General features: G+C 29.1%; 1 protein-coding gene across 1 annotated transcript; it reads right to left on the reverse strand.

The window, feature by feature from the left end:
* Positions 1-1127: 1127 nt before the first annotated feature.
* LOC114380739 (2-carboxy-1,4-naphthoquinone phytyltransferase, chloroplastic-like) lies at positions 1128-5063 on the reverse strand. Its single transcript, XM_028339773.1, has 11 exons — positions 4851-5063; positions 4531-4768; positions 3593-3696; positions 2965-3036; positions 2716-2854; positions 2517-2623; positions 2336-2435; positions 2214-2252; positions 2013-2123; positions 1816-1881; positions 1128-1735 (listed from the first exon to the last, which is right to left on the reverse strand). Exons 1-11 carry the CDS (start codon positions 4937-4939, stop codon positions 1607-1609), a joined length of 1194 nt encoding a protein of 397 aa, XP_028195574.1. The 5' UTR covers positions 4940-5063; the 3' UTR covers positions 1128-1606.
* Between the last annotated feature and the right edge of the window lie 13896 nt (positions 5064-18959).

The raw sequence follows: 18959 nt of genomic DNA on the forward strand, positions 1-18959 counted from the left end.
ATAGGCAATCGCTAAGTCAATCAAAGTTAACACAACATGGTTAAATGATGGAAAGACCAATTTAATATAACAAGAGACTATAAGAAATTAAAATAAAACTTTTTAAATTTAAGGGGCTAAACTGAAACTTACTTAAAAAATAAGATGCGGAACAAAAAGGTATTTTATTTTTAGCCCAATTTTTTTTATCAAACATGACTCATAATTAGTCACGAGACTCGTTAATTAATTTTCGTGTCTTTTTCTCTAACAAGATCATATCTAGGAGAGGATCTAATTCTAAATCATTTTTTAATCAGCAGTCAATAGATATATGTAATAATTGAATTTAAAGAAGTTGCAATGTACTTGGGATCCGTCTTCGACGAAAATAACAAATCTTTGGGAGTTTTAAACAACGTGAGTACTACGAGGTAAGAATTTCCAAGGTAGTATTTTCATTGGAGCTGATATGGAATTGATGACTTATAACTGAAAAATGTTTTATAATAGTTTCCAATTCCCATCTTCCTAAACTGTAAGTTAAACATTTCATTTTGCATATTAAAAGCTCAAAATAGATCCTCATCGATTATCTTGCTGGTACAATTAACTGTGCCCACGTTCTGCATAACAAAACACCCTGCTTCATCACTTTCACAACAATCTTTACTTCTTCATCACTATCAGAGGAACTGGAATTCACGAATGAGAATGACTTTGCATGAAGACTTAGAATAGTAACCAACTGGTATATGGAATAATAAAATTAAATGGATAGTTCAGGTGCATATGCATATATATATCAGTAAAAAGCTTTCCAGTGATACAAGCACACAAATATTAGTTAAAAAATGTCACCCTAAATTTTGGTAGTTTTTTTTCTGGGATAGAGATACTGATATTGGAATCTTACGCTTGCCTAAGTCATTAGAATTGAATTAGTTGTTAAAAGTTTACTCAAGCTCATCATTGTAAAAAAGAAAAAAGTTGGAATGTCAGATAAAATTTGAATATGATAGAAATAGCTATTCTTTTCCTTCTAACTTTTTATAATGCTTGCTTACCTTATACATGAATATAGGAGAAGCATATACGTTTGAGAATTTTTATTTTGAAATTTACATTAATTACTAAAGATAAAAGCATTTTGCTCTTTAACTCCTTTCCAAGGCTAGCTGCCATATATTTTCATTCAAGAACTTACACCAAATGTTGTAAATCCAATTTCCACTGTAATTTGCAAAGATTCTTGGCAAAAATAAAAGAATCAACATGTGGTCTGATTTCACAAAAAATTCTTTGCAGCAAATGTTGCATCAACTAAGGTTTATTGGAGAATGTTAAAACGAGGTGCCTAGATAGTGGAACCATCTCCTGACCTGAGATTGATGAGGTAAGCTTGCTGCACACAACTCTTGATTGGTATCAGTGTCATGCAGTTTCTTTCAATCTTATTTGGCCACGGAAATGGGAAGAAAATGAGAACTGATTCAAAACCCCCTGCAGAAAAATTGCTCATGACCGAAATCTTAATGGCTGTTGCACCATGCAGACTTGCATCCTTGGTCCTCTTGAGCAATCCCCTTAGTACACTACATTACTTCCTCTTTCGACAAGCCAATCTTCAACTCAATATTGGCCATGATGTAAATTTTGTATTCCTAGCCAGCACTAGTCCTAAAGCCAGTGCAACTCCAAACATAGCATGCAGCCTCACACAAAAGTACTTAGCCATGAAAATCTTATTTTTGTCCTGTAAGAATACAACTTAGGTTTAATAGCAAACTATAAGAAATACACCAACGGATCAAATCTATAAGAAAATTCACTTGCCTTGTAATTGTCTTCAACAAATCTAACTACCAGGTTTCCCAACGGCAAGGTCAATGTACAAAGGGACTAGCACAATCATATTCATAACCAAAAAAATAAATCATAAGCACATGGTCCAAAATAACAACTACACATCTAAAGAAGAGAAAAAATAATAAATGAGATGCAAAAACTTGGTTGAGTTTAGAAGTACATACTATACAAGTGAGAGGAAGTGCCTTGATTAGACCAAAAGCAACCAAAAGAGCATAGAGCATAAAGACTGCCCCTTTCACTACCTCTGCACCTTTTTTATTGCCAAGTCTAACCTGAAAGAGAAATGGAAAATAAGTAACATAGGTAGATTCACATTGTTAACATGAACAAGAAAAATGTTCAATTAAAGAAAGTGCATGTACCAAAGGTGACATTTTCCCAACCTCCTTGTCTCCTTCCACCTGTGTTGGGCATAAAAACATTTCACCTAATCGATATTACTCAAAATCGGAAAATTAGAATTCAATTACAGAAATGAAAGTACCTGATGGAAATGACTGCAAAACAAGATAAGTGATGTTGTGAAGCCAACAAGAATTGATGCTGAAAGAACTGTTCCACTTAATGGGAAATGGTTCTTCACCCTGTCCACATCATTCATAATCAAAACCATGAAAAATCAAATATTATAATAAGAGACATTCAAATTAGGTAGCTGAGGTAACCTTGCACTGGCATGTAATAAATAAAAAGCACAAGTGGCAAAAGGACCAAATGCTGCAAAGCACAAGGGCTCTCCTAGCCCCTGGTAGCTTAACCGAAATGGTGGACACTGGAATGGCAATGGACCAAGAAGAGAAATTGTAAGTTAATAACTTCTGCATAACTTTCCAACACGATTCTGATGTCAGGAGAAACTTCTACCTGATATATATAGCCACAAATAATTGCACAAACAAGAAACAATATTGAACGTAAGTTTCTTTCCACAACAGCAGTCCAAGTCAGCCCAAGGAAGCCAAGAGCAAGGCACGAGTAGGCAGCAATGAAGATTCCTTTGCGGCTTTCCAAATTCAACATGAGGAATAAACAAGTCGAGTTATTTCTTTATATAAAATATAAAAGCAAAAGAAAATAGAAAAACATAAAAAACAAGTCTTAAGAAAAACTCACCTACCAACCATGTTTACAACTGATTCCTTTTTATTCTTGTCAACTCCAGTGTCAAAATCATAAACATCATTGCTGTCATGGACACACATAAGAAATTAATTACTTAATAAAAATTAATATATTCCTTTTAAGAACAATGGAAGTTTTTGATAAGAAGGATGCATAAGAGAAATGAAGGAGAGAGATGGACTGAAAATTGGTAATGCATTCAATTGTGCGATTGCGTCTTTTTCCTACAATGAGTTAGTACTGTTGATCACAAAAATGAAAACAACAGCTAGCAAAGCAACAAGTTAGAGATCATTTTGTGGTCATTGACAGCTTTCCAATCAGTGTTTTAAGGGCAAGAACTTAATAGAATGGTTCAAGAATTATGGAGGACATTTTGATAGTGTCCATGTTGTTACAAGTTTTCAACAGATATCAACCCTGTTTAAAATATATTTGACTGAAAATTATGGCTACCAAAAGTTCTAATGATGAAGTTGTTACTGGAATCCGTCTTTACTAAAATATTTAAGAAAACAATTTATAAATAGTGAGATCTTGTGGTGTTAAGCAATCATTTACTTCTATTTTATATTCATTCACTCCATCCCTCAAAGTCTCACACAGTATTGAAACTTACCTTAAATTGAGCCAGGTAATAACAAGAACTGATGAAGCCAGGAGAACAAAATAACACCTAGCTGAGAATATCCCTGTCTGCAAATAAGCTGCTGCACTGCCTACCTATCCATGTAAACAGAGAAACAAATTAGAGATGCTCACACACAGTCTAATGATATAAAAAAAACTGTAAAATTGGTGCATCGCTTAAAACGACATGAATTCTCAATGAAAAGACTATAATAAGTTCTAATTGAAATACTGTAAGCTATGGATATGGGTTCATCATAAAGATAGGAAAGGGAGGGATAACCACTTGAGGAAAATCTTCTATAGTATGCTTCAAAATATAGTAGCTTCTGTCCATATAACTAATTTTAACCTACTTCCTGGGGTAATAAAAAAGCTTAGGTACAGAGGCTTCCACCACAGCAGAGAGACTGTTCACAAGATTTGAACCTGTGACCTCCAGGTCAGAAGGCAACAACCTTATACCGTTATGCCAAGGGTCGCCCTCTTCAAGTTTCTATGTTACTAGGGAAAAGAATTTAACTTAGCACTGACTAAGTAAGACAATATAGTTGAGATTTGAGGTGATATATTATTGATATGAGAAATAATGATTTACTGCATAATTCACATGCACAAGAACACTGGACACATAGTTAGTTCCTATGGACTCCACCGCACTGTTATGGCATCCTATGGACTTACCAAGAAGAAGTCTATTAGTCTTTCTGCTTATATTTGTCCATTCCTTTCCAAGTGTGGGACTTGTTCATCCAGTTCCACATCTAACTCACAGTCTCACACTCAAATTCTCAACACACATCCACACATTAGACACAACATAATTTGAGTACACAGTGTGACATCTTATCTCATCATACTAATGCATCACAGAAACCTAGCAACTAGCTACCTACTCATGCTCAACTTAAAAGTTTAGATTCTTACAGTGAGAGGAACAAATGCAACAGAGTAAATTGGCAACTTGATGGCTCTCCAAATCAAGGTTTCCTTTGAAATATCCTCCTCACTTTCCTCTCCAACATCTTCATTGACAGAAGGGGACAACTCCACTCCTCTTGCACATAACACATGCTGATATTGATGCCATCTTTCAACTTGCAACCTTCCTCCATATCTCCTATGGAAGTCTTTTTCAACACTACACGCTGATCTTTGATGGCACCTGAAAAACCAACTAACACATTCTCTTCAACACAGCATTACAGAAACAATTATCTAATCAACCCAGAGAAGAGGGAACTTGCCTTGTGAAGTAGCTCTGCAGCTGAATGTTCTCATGCAGTTTCTTGAAACTAGAAGAAGCTTGAGTGAAGTTGCAACACGTGGCAGCCATCTCGATTACAACGTTATCATATCTATCTATGTGTGTGTCTCTCAGAAGGAGGCAAATGATTACTGAGATGAGTAACTTGACTTTGAGAAACACAAGAGAAACTGAAGCTGAAAGTAGTAACACTTTCTCTCAATCTTTCCTTTTGAGGAATATATCCTATCTGCTTGCAAATTGTTATCCTCTCCATGGACCACTAGAATGCTGCCATGTAATGACTTCGTGTGGCCATATCTAATGACAAGAATCATAATAACACATTATTAATTAATGAAAATAGTAGTCCTCCTATATCATAATAACACATTTTTTGATATTTAATCTTCACTATTCTAAAATTAATAATTTTGGTCATTTTATCAAATTTGAGATAGAAATTAATCTAATATGACTTAAATTTAGTGATAGACATGATATTATTTATTTAATCTATCTAATAATTAATGTTAATATTTTAACATTCTATACCTTCATTTGATGAAAGAATTAAAATTATAAATTTGACACAAGTGAGAAATTAAATGTCTTTATTTTAAAATAAAAGAACCAAACTTACAGATTTTAAAAAAAATAAAGTACTAAATGTCTCTATTTTAAAATAAAAAACTAAAATTGAATAATTTTTAAAAGAGAAAGACCTAAATTAAATTTAAGCCTATTTATTATTGTTTATGCCTTATGATAATTCCAAATTATTAAATATTTTTTAAATTTTAAAATTCTTATATTTTTCAAAATAGCCAATCTTAGATTTTGTACCGTAAAATTTAAAAAAAAAGGAGTACTAAATTTTTCTATTTTAAAATAAAATAATTAAAATTGTATAATTTTTAAAATAGAGATCAAAATTACATTTAAGTCCATTTGTTATTGTTTATGTCTGATGATAATTCCAAATTGTTAAATATTTTTTTACTTTTTTTAAAAAAAAATTTAAAATTCTTATATTTTTCAAAACATAAAATTTTAGATTTTGTACGGTAAAATTTTAATTACTTATATTTTTAAATTAATTTCGTAATAATTATATTCAATTTCTATTAATTAAATAACCACAAACACCAAGAATAAAAGGATGTGGATATTGCTATGTGCACCCAATAAAATTGCTGGTACACCTTACAATTTAGTAATTTTTCCATGTTGCCCTTCCGTGAAAATATGGAAATATGTATTACGAATTAATTTAAAATTAATGGTCAAAGTAAGAATCAAACCTATGACTTTCAAGTTATTAGCACAATGTTCTAACTAACTGAACTAATATGTCAATTATGTTTTAAAATAAATAATGTTGTTATATATAATACTAAAATTTTTAATGTATATTTAATACACATGTAAATTTAAATAATAAATTTTGTGACAATTAATTTTGATATAAGTCATATGAATTATTTAATCCGTATATTTTTTATAAATAAAAAATATTTACTATTGAAAAAATTAATTTATTAATAAATTAAAAAAACATATTTTTGAAAGAAAAAAAAACCTTACGGATTACGTGATCCATTTGAGTCATATGAATTAACTCAAACAGATTACATAATTCATATGAATTAATTCGTATGACTCATATGGATCACGTAATCCGTAAGTGTTTTTCTTTAAAAAAAATTTCAAAAATATGTTTTTTTAATTTATTAATATATTAAACTTTTTAATAGTAAATATTTTTTATTTATAAAAAATATACAGATTAAATATTTCATATGACTTATATAAAGTTAATTATCACAAAATTTATTATTTAAATTTATATGCGCATTAAATATTCATTAGAAATTTTAGTGTTACGTATAACAATATTATTTATTTTAAAACATAATTGGCCCATTAACTCAGCTGGTTAGAGCGTTGTGCTAATAACCTAAAATTTACAGGTTTGATTCTTATTTGAACCATTAATTTTAAATTAATTCGTAACACATATTTTTGAAAAAAAAATTAAAAAAAAAATTTGATTGGACCTCATACGGGTCCGCTAATCTGTGAACCTCATACGGATCAACTAATCTGTATGAGACTCAGAGATTAATTGATCCGTATCCTTGGATGTATCAGCCATTTGGCTGGGTGCACGTGGCAGTGCCCAAAGGATGTGGAACACTGGCCTTTTCCAACACTTCGGTCCACTGGACTCAAAAAAGGACTTGTTACTATTGGGCTTCAGTTCTTTCTTACAAGGAAACTACTATTTTCTTTTCTTTGTTATTGACCCCTACAAATGAGAGAAAATCTCCTTATCTCTTGTTGCAAACCTTCCTCTTCCCTCTTTCCCCTTCCCCCCACCACCTACCCTCAGCCCTACTCCTCCTTCCCTTGCGCCTCAAACCCTCCCCCCCTTCCCTGCACAACCCCCTTTACCACGGCTCAACCACCACCACGTTGTTGCAAAGTCACCTCTACAACTTTGTTCGTACCGCGGCAAAGCCACCTCTGCAACTTTGTTCATGCGGCCACAAAGTCACCTTTTTAACTTCGTCTGCGCTGCACACCACCACAGTTGAACTAACAATGAAAATATAATTCTATTTAAACAATATAACATAATCATATTTTTATCATTATTTTTTTAACACATCCTCTAATAAATAACAAAAATATGATTCTATTGTACCGTTTCAACGGAATTGTATTTCCGTTGTTAATTTTTTTTTTACTCCTTTAATATAACGGAAGCACGATTTGTTTATACAACAAAACCATATTTCCATGAAAAGGGCATTTTTAGAAAGAAAAAAAAAAGGTGTTAGTCACTTGGTAGAGGCCATTAGCAATGGAACCACCAATAGTAACTCCCTTCTAACAAAAACACGGGCTTCCGGCTGCCATTAGTTTTCGTATCTTCCCAGCACAAATTTGTTAGATGGTGTTGAGGAAGGTTGGTCTGAGGTCTTGTCCTAAGGCTTTATTCAGGAGAATGTGATGAATCAAGGAGAGAGAGGAGTAAAACTTCTTGCACCTCCAAATTACTTAACTGATTGAGAATTCTGTAATGTAATGGCATGCTAGGGAAGTGAAGGAAGCAACACTCAAGGGAGAGCTTGGGAGAGAAGTCATTGAGACATAATAAGGGTGAACTTGTTTAAACTTTAAAAAGACACTTGTTTTAATAAAATATATATATTTTTATCTTCCTAATGTGTTTTTCTAAACTATTTCTGCTTAAAAAAAATATTTTCTGTTTATTTTGAAAACAAAATATCATCTGCTTATTAAAAAAAATATTTTTTTAGAAATTTTTTTTTAAAAAAATTTAAACAAACCACTCTAAATCAATTCTCTAGAAGGAGGACTATTGATGGGTTCCATTAATTGGTTCATTGCCCTGGACTATATACATTCTCATCTATCCTTGAGTTAAGTATGCACATGCTTTTGAGATTTGGGGTGGTCTCATGTGTTAAACCCTAAATAGACCATTAGAAACATGTATTATTAAGTTTTTTTCCTCCTTATTAATTCTTAAAATGAGAGAGAGAAAAGAGTCCTTTTAGAGATTGTTAAAAAAGAACGAAAATTAATGCAATTTTGAAAATTAAATCATTGATTTAAATTTAATAAATATGAAGGATGAATTGATTAATAATAATAATAATAATAATAAAGATTAAAAAACCTAAGAAGGGGGTAACAATTCTCTGAGTTCTATCTATATATAGAGGTTTTCAAATACAATTTTAGATAGAACACCATTAAAAAGAAATATTTAACTTTAAAAAGTGTTTTTTCTAAAATAATATTTAACTGTGAACTAGTAAACAAAATTCATAATTAATTAAATTTATAAATACGTGTAGCAAAATATTGAACCACTAGATTCTTTGGCTAGAAATTTTGTCAAAATGAGTTGATGTTGTACATTGACTCTTAATTATGGAACAGAGCTTTTTCTCTTTTACTTGTCCAATGATTACTTTTGGATTTGGTTAAACTCTAACTAAATTCTGTCAACTTTTTTCTAAGCTAGCATTACTGTTCATATGTATAGAAAAGTTGGTTATATATTGGAGAATTACGATTCTTTTCAAGAAATTATGATCGTCTGCCATATTGTTGTGAATAGATCAAGTGCATTTATTGCTGTATACTTGTCAGAATTTGTGTGGACGTATACCAATTTAAATGGCATCAATCGCGTTCAAATTCCACTGGTTATTACTTCTCTATAAATTAAAATTAATTTATACATAAGTTAAAACTAATTTTTTTAAAAAAAAGTTGTGTGAGAAAACTTTATTAACATAAAAAAAAAATTCATCTTATTTTCTTCTCCTCTTGAAGTAATTTTGAAAAATAGTTCCCAAACAAAGATGGATAACAATTTAGTGCCAATCTAGTAAGTTCCTAAAAAATATGGTCCATAAAAAGGTTTTTAGGCCCGTGAAATAAATCTCAATCTAAATTTAGGTAATTAAACCATCTATATCACAGGCAGATTTTGGATCACTCAGGGTCTCTTCAGGAGAGTAGAATGAAATAGAAAAAAATAATTTGAGATGAAAATTTTAAATTAAAATAAAGTGTAAAAATATATCTTATGTCTTATACGTGGAGATCACAACTTTGCTGGGAAGCTAATTCATGGTGATGTGCTATTTGGACTCGGTGAGTCGGGGCACACTATACACAAAGTGCAGGAAGACTTGTCTATTCACCACTAATACGAAAACTAGATAGCTATATGAAAAGAAAAACCTGAGTATGGTCTGTGTCGTACACTGGGAGAAAGGAGCAATTGTGCCAATTATTTGGACAAAATGAGCTTCAAGGTCTCAAGAAAAATTGGTAATTTTGGAGACAATGCAAGTGCCCTCTATATATGTATGGCACCAGTACCTTCACTAATGAAAATTAAATTTAAATCCTAATCTAATGTTGTCATCCTTGGTGGCTCCAATATTGATAAGACATGAGTTTGGACCATAGAACGAGTAAGGTGTGTGAGCAGCATGCTGCATGCATATTAGGATTGAACTCCACGTCATAGCAGCCTAATTGCGAGCGAATAAACTTGACCATTTTGCTGCCAATTTCAATTGAAAACTCGCAGCATGTACTCCACCAGGATTGTAACAATCACAACTTTGACAGCTTCTTTGGAATGCTGTTATTCATTTATTACAACGGAATGTTATACCTAAAAATTATGTCAATGGATAAATGTTAAGTTCTGAATATACAATAATACGTTAAGAGAGAATTTTTTTCATTCATATACAGTAATCTTATTTTATTAATAAAAAAATATTTATTATTTTAAAAAAACTATATATAAATATCTGCTTTGACTGTTATAGGAGAAATCAACATACTATCATTACTAAACTTTGTAAATAGTAGCAAATACCCTACACATCAAATACATGTGTAGAATTATCAAAATTTGTATATATGTATATTCAAGGTGTAGTAGCAACATAATTTTTAATATATTTCTTCTAACACACCTTAATATATTTTTTTCTAACACACTTTATTATTAATTAAATCATTTTATTGAAAATTATAAAATCATGAAAATGTTTAAATAAGATGTGAAACTTGCAATTTTTTTTGTCTTTTTTCTTTGACCAACAAGAGTGAGTGTATTTAAAAGAATTTGTGAAAAAATGTGTTTCTAATATTTTTCATAAATACTTTTTTGAATTCCCATTGAGCATGTGAATTAATTGTTTGTGATTATATCAGTTTCACCAATAATCTCAAATTTAAAATTTTAAGATTTTTTATCAGCCAAAAAAATATCATTTATATGGATACAAGAGGTAACCAAATCCAATTATACATGTAAATATTTGTTGCGTATAATACATAGCTTAGAGAAAGTAGTATCATCCCTACTACACTTCCCTAGATCTACAATAGAACAAATTTTGCATAAAAATAAATTATGATTTGATTGTTTTCCATATTATTTTATATTTTTTAAACTATTTTAACAATTAATTTTATCAAATATTTAATTAATTTTTTAATTTTTAACCCTCAACTTTCAACTAATTTTTTAGATTCTAACTAATTTGGTCAATCATAACCTAAATTTAACTAATTTTTTAATTATTATATCCCGCCCCTCTAATATTTCATTTAAAAAAAAAATACTCCCTACCAGCCCATAAAAGCTACTTTCACTGCCTAGAGTTTTTATGCTCTCTCTCAGCACCAATTTTATGTCCCTTCCTCTGTCTGCCTTAATTTAGTTGCTGCCTATCACATTCCAAATCTTAGCCCTTGAGTAACACATTGTATAGCATTGGCAAATTAGTGAAACTCTAAGGCTGCACTGGCCCTTCCATGCTTTAATTTCCTTTTGGCAACCAAATTATGCACTAGTTTTCAGCTAACAAAATTAATTTCCAACATAGATATTATTAACATTTAACAGTAATTCTTATTTCCTTCTTCCTACCTTTCTTCTGCCCTATCCAGCTTTCAAACATACGATTGGTTCAACTGATCGCTCATAAAAAGACGCTGAAAAGCTGATAAAGTCAAATAACTGTTATGCGTTTAAAATTACCCCCCTGGAAGATTATACAGTTTCTATGCATCCACAATGACCAAATAGTGGCTAACCATACCATCCACCAACCTCTTTTGACTTCCCCAAGTAAGGTTTAATATCTCATCCGAGACCCATACCACTTATTAAAGATTAACAAATAAATAAATAATTATTATAAATTAAGTTGTAAATAGATTCTGAACTTAAATTAAGTTATTTTACAAATAACTATTATTTGATGAGAGTAATTATTATAAAAGAATTAATATAGATTTTTTTTTTAGTATTCTTTCAATTTTAACCATTATGACAAAAGATGGAAAGAATAGAAAAACAGTTAAAGGAAGTAAAATTTTAATTTTTTTTTCTCTTTTAAGTAATAAAAACACACTAAAGAAAAATCTTATTATGGAAAAATATACATATTATTTATTTATTATTTGGAAAAATTATATATTTCAAGATTCTGACTTATTTTTTATTATTGTGATCCTTAAAAAATTATTAAAATTTACACATGATCTTTGGACATATGTTGTGAAATTATATGATTTTCCATTAAACATATTTCTCTCCAAATTGCATGAAACCTAATTTTAAAATTATGAATTATTGATTATTTTCGTTGCAAGCAAAGATATTTATTGTATCATGTATGGATCAAGAACTGCTTTCGAATGGTAAGTCCTATCTCGTAATGAATCGAAACTGTTTATGAAATTTATATAGGCTTGCACGTTGTTTTGATGGGTATGCATAATTATTTGATCGTGAATCATTTATCATATGCAATATGCCGATTTCGATCAATGATATATATATATATATATATATATATATATATATATATATATATATATATATATATATATAAGTATTCTTATTGTACATATGAAGGCTTTTAAGCCAATAAAAGGAGAAGGCGTTGCACAGATACATGATTGAAAATATTTTGTATATTTTATGTTTAATTGCTTGAATGTGTTTGAATGCACAAACCAAATATGAAAAAAAATCAGAATGTTATGAATTATTAGTAGAAGAAAGTGTGTGTTGTAGACTGTATGTTTATTTGGAATTAATCAAAGCCATCAAATCTTTAAAGTTATTTAATTTTAAATTAATGATATTTTTTTAATTACTCAAAAAATAATGAATGCTGAAATATATAATTATTTATTTATGGGGTATATTGAAATTTATTGTTATAAAATATTTATATATAGATTGTTCAAAGGTTGATTAATTGTTTTCTTAATTAATGAATATAATTATAGGTAATTTGTGTGTGTCATTAGTTTTATTTATATACACAAAGAAAGTAATTCTAATTGGTGCATATTTAACTCTCAATAATATTATAATTTTATCAGCATCATTATGTTGTATGATGTGTGTTGGTGTATCACCCAAAGGAAACTATTGATATAAATTTATTGTTGTTAGAATATATTATATATATAACATGTATTTTATGACTCAAAACACTTATGTGAAATTTTATTATGCAATATCAATTTTCAACTCACTGAATTCTCATGTTTCGTCTATATCAATTTTTAATGGGTTTAACTTCTCTAACTCGAATAAGCAAGTTCAATTTCATCTCAGTGTTTTGGATCTTGATCTTGCTATATTGAAAGAAAAATGTACTACTATTATTGATGCTAGTAACATTGAAGAAAAAACTCATTATAAAACTTGAGAAATATTAAACAGACTCAGCCTATTGTTCATGAGAATGATTCTCACAAACAACATTAAGGAAGTTATCCCCAAGACCAAAAATGCTAAAGAGTTTATAGGATTAATGAAAGAGTACTCCCAAATAGTTGATAAGTTTCTTACTGAGACATTATTGAATATGTTGACCACCATGAAGCTTGATGACTCACGTACTATGCACGAGCATGTGATTAAGATGACAAACATTGCAGCAAGGCTTAAGACCTTGGGAATGATTGTAAATGAGAACTTCCTAGTACAGTTTATTCTTGACTCATTATCGTCTGAGCATGGTCCGTTTCAAATGAACTATAATATCATTAAAGACAAATGAAATGTACATGAGTTGCACAGTATGTTAGTTCATGAGAAAACATGACTTAAGAATCAAGAAAGTCACTCTAATGTTAAGTAATGCCACATAAACCAAGTGAGAGAATGTAAGATTTAATATTTCATGTGAGAGATATATGACTTATTAAGGATTAATAAATAATTATTATTTATTATGAACTAAGTTGTAGATGGATTGTGGGTTTAAGTGGAACAATTTCTAGAAACAACTACTATTTGATGAGAATACTGATTATAAAGGGATCGATACTCACTAATGTAAAATGAGCTCTCCTTTCTCACATTAGAGTATTTTATCAACCTTAGCCATCATCACGAAAGATACAGAAAATAAAAAGAACAGATAAAGAAAATAAAATTTTGTTTCTCTCATCTTTTAAGGAATTAAAGCGCGTTAAAAAAAAATCTAATTATAAAAAAAAATACACATTGTTTGTTTATTATTTGTGAGAATTATATATTTCAACATTATGTTTATTTTTCTATTGTTGTGATCCTTATAAATCATTAAAATTTATACCCTACCTTGCCTCGCCTCAATATCTTTTGAGTAAAATAATAAACCATAAATTATCACCTATAATAATGTTAACCATCTTAAATAAAATTATTTTGACTGAAAGTTATTTGTGTGGCATATAAAAAAAATTGAACACCATCAATTGCGCACTCAAATTTCGCTAGTTATGTGGACGTGAAATTGATTTCGATGTGTAATTGTGTGTTCTATTTATCTTCGGAATTTTCAAATACATGGATAGGTTACGCGGAAGCTATTTTAACTCGTAGTGTACGTGCATGAATTTATTTGACACAAATCCAACAAGGAACGCAGTTACGTGTTCCTTCAATCACGCCTCAAACAATTCCACAGTTATGTGCTCTTTCCTTGCCCATTTGGAGCCAGATAATATATATATATATATCTAAGAAAGTCTAGCTGACTAACAAACGGATATAACGAACATTAATATGTCCTAAAAGAAGAAGACAGCATGTGTCAAAATAACTGGCCTCATGCCTCATGGTTCACCATACCAAAATTAGAAAGATCTAATTAATTTTTTAGTTTTACTATTTATTTATTTTATTCAATTTCTTCTCGCTATTAATCTAGGGTTTAATTAAGTTATATAATTTTCAAAATTTAATCAATATTACCATTTGTTACTTGTGATTCCATAATTTTTAAAACATTCTTTTTGTCCAATTAAAGTAATGACGTCTTAAAAATTATGATACCTAATTGAAGTAACAAATGATAATACTGTCTCAATCATAAAAATTACGAACCTAATTGAAGTATAAGAATGTAACATTGACTTTGTTTTGAAAATTACATGACCTAAATGAATTTTAAATTGATAATGAAATGAAATTGAATAAAATAATTATATTGTGTGATAAAAAGTAATAAGTGAAATAGAAAAATAGTGCTTAGATACTTTTGGATATTTATACTTTGAAAGAAAGAGGAAAAGGATACATGATTAATATAATTGATAATGCGATATAATAAGAAGAGAGATAAAAATTATTTTTTTATGAGTATTATTTATATTACATGGGTATATCTAAATATTTTCATCCCTAAAAAATAATCATATAGCATATCTTGATGAATTTTTTTTGTTAAATACTCCCTCCGTCCATGTTTTAAGATTAAAAAAGTTTCATATTAACTTATATTTTCAATTTTCATATCTTGAATCATTCATAATTGTGTCTTGAATAATTATATTGTATCCTGATTCAAGATATGTTATTATATAACTCAAGTCCTACATAGGTTTAGAAATAATTGTATCAAGTATTATTCATTAAAAATAAAAAGAATAAGAAAATTGTATATGTTATTATGTTTTACGACAACAATTTCCAGCAATCATCGAAAAATAAGTTACTTTCAGATTGTTAAAAATTAGGTGAAAAAAAATAATGTGTTGTGGCATTGCTGACTATCTTAAAAGCAAATTTGAAAAACCTTCATTGCCACACAATATCCAATATTTGTTATGCCAAAATTTGCACCCCGACATGTTTAGACATTCAAGATGAGTTGATCATTGGAACCTCACAAATAATGCCAAAAAAAAAATGAAAAAAGAAAAATAAAAATAATATATCGAGAATTGTAATAAGAAAAAAGAATATTTATTTGTCTCTCTCAAATCTGAAGTGGTGAATTCTTGACATTATTGTTCATAGTAAGTTTACTTTATTGGAAAAGGTTAATAAATAAATTTTAATCTCAAATCAATTATAATAAATCAGTATAAATGGAAGAGTAATAAAGTTTTTTTTTTTTTATAACAAATGTAATCATTTGCCGTCTTTAAAATAGTAACAACGGCAGTAAAATAATAATAATGACAAATTATTAAAGTAAAAAGGAAACAAATAATGCTCAAATATTTTGTCTAAAAAAATTATATTTATACATTGTAGACTAAAATAAAATAAAATATTACCTAAAAAATATCATTATATTAAAAAAAATACTTAAATACTATTCTTCCTGAAACTCGACCTACTAAATAAAACTAATTCTTTTAGTTTTTTAAAAAATATGATCTATATTAAATATTTTAGTTATAAAAAATTAAGAGAGATCTCTCATGAGTCTCAACCTTCAACTTACCTCTGTCCTGACTCTTATCTTATAAATTAATTTTATAAGATGGAGTTAGACTTACATCCACATATTCAATTTTCTGTCATAGTTTCAATGATTTAGTAGGAAATTTCCTACGCACGCATCATTTGAAGGTTTAAGGTAACCCGTGTAAGGTATGGCACAGGTTATATATAGCAAGTAAGATTGTACCATTTTATACGCACTTTCTGTTGTATTACTTACCCTTTGTAGTTTGCTTTGGTATTCTCCTTAATTAGTTTTATTTTTTCACGTTTACTTCTCCCACGAATTAAACAATTGGACTTGATTATTGATAAACCTCTCTGTATCTTCTCTACCAAACAAAGACAGTAGAAAGTTTAGCATGATGACTTCCATTCTCTGTCATCCTCTCAGAACTAAAGATAGTTATTATGATGAAGCTTATGATGGTTCAATACAAGGACAAAGTGACTTAGAGCTTGGCGCCAATTTGGCCAAATGTTCAGAGGAGAGATGCAGATCGAGGAGAAGTTGTTCTAAATGTAGTAGCAGAGCAAGTTATTTTTCGGAACAAGGCAATCCTTCTTTCCTTATTTCTTCCATTAATCATTTCATTAACTAATTCCTTCATCACTAACATGGTGTCACATTATTGAAAAATGACTTTGTCCCTTGATCAGCATTTGATCCTTTATCCATGCATATGAAAGAATATATGTTGGAAGAAATAATACATATTAAGAAAAATTAACCTCTTAAATAAATTCTGTAATTAGAGGATTGGTTTTCTACTCTCGGTTAACTATACCCGAGTTAAAAAAAAAAAACACAACTAATTCATTCATTTGATATGCTAGCTTTGGTATAGATTTAAAATTTGTTCTTATTTCTTGTTTAATTTTTTGGAAAAAAAAAACAAAACGAATTCATTCATTTGATATGCTAACTTTGGTATAGATTTAAAATTTGTTGTTATTTCTTGTTTAATTTTGTGGGTAATATTTTCTACCTCCTATGTCCTACATCTTTCATCAATCTGCAGTCCCTGCTTAAAATATCCTCTAACATTAATTATTGCACACTCTTACCTACACAAAAGAAGACTATAAAGTCTTTTTTTTTGGAAAGAATATAAAGTCTTGAGATCAGCAAAACTGATACTCACATTGTTTAATTTTCTAAACACTGAACACAACATGCGTAGGAAAAAGACGTGAAATCGAGGCATGTCGACATTCTTTAAAGTGGCCTATTTTTTAAAATTAAAAACATAAAGGCCATCTCCGTATTTTAGATTCTTTAATACTTTTTTGTGGGTTCCTTGGGGGCTTTGTGAATGTTAGATTGAGAATTTTCATTTTCTATATTTTTTATCAATTTAAAAAAAACATTTCCAATAAGAAGATTTTTCAGAAATATTTTTTAGTTAGTTTTTCATAAAAAAATTTCTTATAAGAAAGGTAAAAATATTACTTTTTTAATTAAAATTTTATTTTACTATAATAAAAATATCATATTATCCTTATTAAATTAAATATTATGATAAATAATTAAAATAACGGATAAAATATCAAATAATTTTTTTGATTTTCAGGAAATTTATTTAAATACAGCAAAAAATATTTATTACCAATCAAATAAATTTATATATAAATGAATTTTATTGGTTATCTAAAAATCTAAGAAGGCAAAAAAAAAAAAATTGTTAGTTAGCCAGAAATCATAGGAGGATAAAGCTTGATGGTCCAAATTCGTCGGTTACGAAAACCATAAAACCAAAAAAAACCCAGTACCCTACCTTCCGTAAAATATCCAGTTTTTCTTTTTTAAATTCATTATTGAACGATTCAAGTATTAACAGGCCACTTGGCCTAACTTCAATTGATTTCTTCTATTTAGTAACGTTGATCATAGGATAATCTTGGTATAATATATATAAAAAAAAAGAATAATCTTCGTATATAAATTACATATAACAATTTTCTTACAATCTTTTTTATTTTATACACTTCTTCATCGAGTAAATTTATTATTGAACGATTCAAGTATTAACAGGCCACTTGGCCTAACTTCAATTGATTTCTTCTATTTAGTAACGTTGATCATAGGATAATCTTGGTATAATATATATATATAAAAGAATAATCTTCGTATATATATTACATACAACAATTTTCGTACAATCTTTTTTATTTTATACACTTCTTGGTCGAGTAAATTCATTATTGAACGATTCAAGTGTTAAGAGGCCACTTGGCCTAACTTCAATTGATTTCTTCTATTTAGTAACGTTGATCATAGGATAATCTTGGTATAATATATATAAAAAAGAATAATCTTCGTATATAAATTACATACAGCAATTTTCGTACAATCTTTTTTATTTTATACACTTCTTCGTCCAGTAACACTATTATCTATCACTAATATTTTATTTAAATTTAAGTAATTCATCTTTTTAACTCAATGAGTCATAAAATTTAAGTAATTCATCAATGTAACATATACAATAACCATAGACTTCACATTTCATCAATATTTCATAAAAAAAAATATGTACATAGGGCTCACAACATTCTTTAAGCATCCACACACAACTTTATGGGTGCTTCCTAAGCACTTGGTACAACGGACATCTCTAGCACTTCAAAAACATCCTCGACGCATTTGTTCTAGCTTATGAGGTTTTTAAACTTGAGAATTAGTTCTTATCTAATTTATTAGGGCAATTAACCTTACATTTTTTTATAGGAATCATTGCTATTATAGGTGACCATCTTTTAACTATTTTTAAGAATTCTGATTCAGCA

This window comes from Glycine soja, chromosome 13 (assembly GCF_004193775.1).
Source record: "Glycine soja cultivar W05 chromosome 13, ASM419377v2, whole genome shotgun sequence".
NCBI classification, from domain to species: domain Eukaryota; kingdom Viridiplantae; phylum Streptophyta; class Magnoliopsida; order Fabales; family Fabaceae; genus Glycine; species Glycine soja.